This window comes from Tiliqua scincoides, chromosome 5 (genome assembly GCF_035046505.1).
Source record: "Tiliqua scincoides isolate rTilSci1 chromosome 5, rTilSci1.hap2, whole genome shotgun sequence".
Taxonomy (NCBI): Eukaryota; Metazoa; Chordata; class Lepidosauria; order Squamata; family Scincidae; genus Tiliqua; species Tiliqua scincoides.
This window is the reverse complement of record NC_089825.1, coordinates 143,492,860-143,498,007: the sequence shown is the minus strand read 5'-3', so window position 1 is coordinate 143,498,007 and position 5,148 is coordinate 143,492,860. Positions and strand designations below refer to the sequence as shown.

At 45.5% G+C, this 5,148-nt stretch overlaps 1 protein-coding gene and 1 long non-coding RNA gene across 2 annotated transcripts; both read left to right on the top strand.

Annotated features, from left to right (window-relative positions):
* Positions 1-373: 373 nt before the first annotated feature.
* On the top strand, positions 374-1,023 carry LOC136650947 (uncharacterized). Its single transcript, XR_010794486.1, has 3 exons — positions 374-609; positions 720-827; positions 932-1,023. It is a non-coding gene; the product is annotated as an uncharacterized lncRNA (long non-coding RNA).
* Positions 1,024-3,403: 2,380 nt separating this feature from the next.
* On the top strand, positions 3,404-4,714 carry LOC136654046 (uncharacterized protein F54H12.2-like). Its single transcript, XM_066630906.1, has one exon. It carries the CDS (start codon positions 3,404-3,406, stop codon positions 4,712-4,714), a length of 1,311 nt encoding a protein of 436 aa, XP_066487003.1.
* The last annotated feature ends 434 nt before the right edge of the window (positions 4,715-5,148 follow it).

Below are 5,148 nucleotides of genomic sequence, written 5' to 3'. Positions count from 1 at the left end.
CCTGTTTGCTAGCATGAATATCTTTCCTGACCCGTTGTCTTGGCTTAATACATTGGTGAATGGGGAGGATTACACTTACCTTGACTATGTTTATATTGTGGTTTCTAAAAAAAAGTATCAAAAGTTTCTTGCAAGAGGGCACTGCTGTCTAAGTGTTCATGACAAGTGAAGGAGATGCAAGAAAACCTTTGTATGATTTTTAAAAAATAAAATAAAATGGAAGACCCACAATGTATGTTTTTTTGAGGGGGAGGAGGGTGGAATGAACCAATAGGAATAGGGTTTCAGGAACATGTCTGGGCATGCCCTGGCATGCCCCTGTATTTAAGGCCCTGGCCCGAGTGTAAAAAAAATAAAAAAATAAAAATGGAGACTATAGACGGGCAGTGCTTGGGTACAACTATCAATTTTTATAATGCTGTGGATCCGCGTAGTAATTCACTTGAATGGGGTACACACATGGATGATTTAATTGGAAAGGCCCCCTTGGAGAGTGAAGAACCAGAGCCCTGTATTGGACCTCCAGAGGGGGTTTTATACAGGGGTAGTTCTCTGCCTGACAGCCAGGAAAGTGAAGTGGATTCAGCACCCTATTGGACACAGTCCACGGTAAGCAAAAAAATAAAAAGTGCTGTTTTTTTGGGGGGAGGGGTTTTCGATATCGGGTACATGGGGTGGAGTGGTAATATTTTGCATTTTTCTTTTTTTAAAAAAATCAGATGCGGGAACTAGATGTTGCGCCACTAGATTGGTCGGCTGATGGGGATACCAGTGAAGATATCTGGAAAGTCCCGAAGAAGACACCGCAATGGTGTCCGTGCATGTCTGTATGTAAAATTTTACGGGGGGGGGGTCTGAAATATAACTAGACACCTTGATCACTGAGGGGGGAAAAAAATGTGTGAGACATGATTTTGTTTGTCTTGTCTAGGAAATTGAAGAGGATTTTGGGCGCATGACTCTCAGTGAGCCGTTAGGCTGTTCGTGCCTCCCTAAAAACCCGGAGGAGGAATGAAAATAACTGTGAAGAAGAAAATAAAACAGAATTACGTTATCTGATTGTGCGCGTTTTTGTGCTAACTGGAGCCATGGAAAAGCATGAGGAAATTTTAAAAAATATATATTATACACCTGGGGCAGTCGGGAGCTTTGGAGGGGTAAACACGCTCTTTCGAGAGGCCAAAAAGCAAAGTAAATCTCTGACTCAAAAACATGTTCAGGACTGGCTTGCAGAGCAAGATGCTTACACACTGCACAAACAGCACCGAGTACGATTTAAGAGAAACAAAACGGTTGTTTCAGGAATGGATGCGCAGTGGCAGGCTGATTTAGTGGATATGCAACAGTTTTCTAAGTACAACGCGGGACACAAGTACATTTTAACAGTGGTGGATATACTTTCCAAATACGCATGGGCCAGAAGCTTGAAAGACAAATCAGGCAGGCAGGTGGCAACCGCTTTTCAACACATCTTTAAGCAGGGGAGAATACCTCGCAAATTGCAGACTGATTCTGGTAAAGAATTTCTAAACCGTACTGTGAGAGAACTATTAAAAAAACACGGCGTACATCACTTTGTTACAGGGAATGAGGTCAAAGCTGCGATCGTGGAACGTTTTAATAAAACTCTAAAATCGAGAATGTGGAGATTTTTCACAGCTAACAACACTTTTAGATACAAGGAAGTGCTACCGCAACTTATAAGCAGTTATAACCACACAGTGCACAGAACGATCAGGGTTCGACCTGTGGATGTGAGCCACTCCAATGCAGGGGCTGTCTGGAAAACAGTGTACGGAGACTGGGTTAGAGGGGGAAAAGAGGTTTCTGTGTTCAGAAAAGGAGATCATGTGAGGATCTCAAAGCTCAAGGGGGTATTTGAAAAAGGTTATGAACAAAGCTTTACCACTGAAATTTTCATAGCCAACCAAGCCAGCAGCAAGGGGAGAAGACCTGTGTACAGCTTAAAAGATTACGAGGGGGAGAGCATTGCGGGGACTTTCTATCCTGAAGAATTACAGAGAGTGAGGGCCAGAGAGGATAGGATTTACAGGGTTGAAAAAGTTCTAGCTACGAGGGGAAGGGGTAAGAAAAAGCAACACTTGGTGAAATGGTTAGGGTGGCCTGACAAATTTAATAGTTGGGTCGCAGACTCTGAACTGTGTGCAGCTAAGTAGAGAAGGGGGAAAATGGCGGAAAACGATTTTTACATCACCCTTCCTAGCAACGCATGCAATAAAATATTTGATCAGAACTCCAGTGCTGCCTTCACGATCCGGCTGGCGCGCTCCTTGGATCTGCCGGGGGAGTGGGAAGTGGGGTTAGCAGAGATACAATACCCTCACACCTGGGACACACTCACAGACGATAGAAAGTTTCAAATTGACGATGGCAGGACAGATTGGCTATTCACTCTACGGAGGGGATATTACGCTTCAGTACCTGACATACTGGATAATATGAACAAGGTAATAAAGAGTCATATAAATCCACCACCTGATACATCTCTGACCTATGATTCTGTGGATAGGAAGGTCTATCTTATTGCCCCGTCGCTTCACAAAATTGAAGCAGAAGCGGAACTGTCTCATATATTAGGGCTGGACACGAGTTTAACCACCAGAAAATCAACCTTCACTGCGGATATTACAGGGGGGTTTAGCACCCTGTATGTTTACACAGACATTATAGAACACCAGGTCGTGGGGGACTTTTATGTGCCTTTGTTGCGATGTGTTCCTATTCGCGGTGAGAACGGTGAACGAGTTACGGTGACTTATGATAGACCGCACTATGTCGGCGTATGCAGAGACCATATAGACAGCATCACCGTGGAGATAAAGACAGACCAGAACAAAAACGTGTCATTTCGTTTCGGCAAAGTGGTTGTGAAGCTACACTTCCGTCCCAGGAAAAACAGGATATTTTAAAAAAACATGGTCCTTCTAAAACGCTATGGGGACCCAGCCCTTTTTACCAACTACTACAGAGTGCAGGCTGGGCACGGACTTCAAGGATTTCATGGAGCGCCTGTTATGTATGGAGCGGGGGTCGGAGGCATATTCCGAAGTCTTTTTCGAAAGGCGGTTCCCCTTTTGAGGAGGGGGTTAGAGATTATTAAACCGCACATTAAATTAGCTGCCCGCAATATTACCCGGGACGTGGTTGGAAACGTTTCTCAGGCCGTATTGAATAAAGTTATACCACAGAAGGGGTCAGGTCTGATGTACGTGAAAAGAAGGAAAGCGGTTAAACGAAAAGCATCACGAACGCTGCTGACAGGACCACCCCGTCCCTTTAAAAGAAGGGCTAAAAGTCGAAGGACTACACAGAAGAGAAAAGCTCGGAAGCCGAGGTGCAGAAAGAGAGTCCTCTCTAGAGACATATTTTAAAAAAAACAACCATGGCTTTTATTCACGGATGCTCAGAAGAGTGTACAAAATCCGAACTAGACCTGTTTCAAATACCCCCTACGCAGACCAGCATTGAAGGAAGCGTTTATGTGGAGGTGCCTCCGTTGACGGCTGTGACGGAGTCTTCATCATTGGAGTTTTTCATCGCGGGAAATGGGGAGGATTATTTGGATTTAAACAACACTCTACTTTACTTGAGGTGTAAAATTGTAAAAGAAGATGGGGGTAACATTGATCGACAGGCAGAAGTGGCGTTGGTGAACTACCCTATCGCTTCCATTTTTAGTCAGCTGGACGTAACCCTGGGAGACAGACTCATAAGTCAAAGCAACAACTGCTATCCCTATAGGGCTTTCATCGAGTCTGTGCTAAACTACAGCGAAGATGCACTTTCCAGTCAGTTCTCTGCAGGAATGTTTTACAAAGACACACCTGGTGAACACGACTCAGCGGACATGGATGGGCAAAACCAAGGGTTTATTAAAAGAGCGGGACTGACTGCTGAAAGCAGAAAAATAGAACTCATGGGTCATCTCCACGCGGACCTCTTTTTTCAAGAAAAACTGTTGTTAAACGGGGTGGATGTGAAAATTAAACTCACACGGAGCAAAGACAGATTCTGTATGATGACTGATGACGCAAATGTCAAATACCGGCTGAAGCTTTTGACGGCGTCACTGTTTGTAAAGAAGGTGAGAGTTGCCCCGGGGGTACGGCTGGGGCACGCTGAAGCTTTGCTTACAGCCACCGCCAAGTACCCCGTGGACCGTGTCAGTATGAAAGTGTTTAGTCTCCCGGTGGGGAGTCGCGTTAGTAACCAGGAGAACCTGTTTCTGGGACAATTGCCAAAGATGGTCGTGATTGGCCTGGTGGACAACGATGCTTTCAGCGGAACCTTCAGCAAAAACCCGTTTAACTTTAAGCATTATGACATCAATTTTTTTGCTATTTACCTGTCGGGGTACCAAATCCCAGCAAAGCCGTTTCAGCCAGACTTTCAAGAAGGAAGCTGTGTGAGGGAGTACATGAGCCTGGTACACGCTTCTGGTAAGCACATGAAAGACAAGGGGCTGATAGTCAACAGAGAAGACTATGCGAGGGGGTACACGCTCTTTGCCTTCGACCTGTCCCCTGACCAGGAATGCGGCGAGCACTATTCCTTGATCAACACGGGGAACCTTAGGGCAGAAGTTCGGTTTGCCAGGCCCCTCCCACAGACCGTTAACATGATCGTCTACGGGGTTTTTGACAACATAATTGAAATAAATAACCAGAGGAATGTTCTGTTTGATTATATGTGACATGGACACTCTACAGTTAACGCGGCTGCTGTCCACTGACCCAGCCACCCGTAAGGTATTCAAGGGAGTGTTTCCTTGTGACCGACTTCCTAAAGCGAACCAGCTACAGAGACCTGCAGGGCTGGTGGTCAACACGGACCCTCATGATCGACCGGGAGAGCACTGGTTAGCTTTGTACCTGTCAGAAGAAAACCGGGTAGAGTTTTTTGACTCCTACGGACATCCGCCAGACCATCCCTGATTCCCCGAGGCAATCATGGATTTTTTAAGAACATGTGGCCCTGTAACGACATATCAAGCAAAGCAAGTACAATACCCGGACTCTGCAACCTGTGGTTACCACTGTGTGTTTTTTCTGCGTCAGCGGTGTAAGGGGCTAACTTTCAACCAGATTCAAGAACTCTATTCCGATGATTTGCTAAGGAACGACCGCA

Bases quoted from the DNA above. Each gene is read 5' to 3' on its own strand.
- LOC136654046 (XM_066630906.1), top strand. From the start codon at position 3,404: ATGGCTTTTATTCACGGATGCTCAGAAGAGTGTACAAAATCCGAACTA.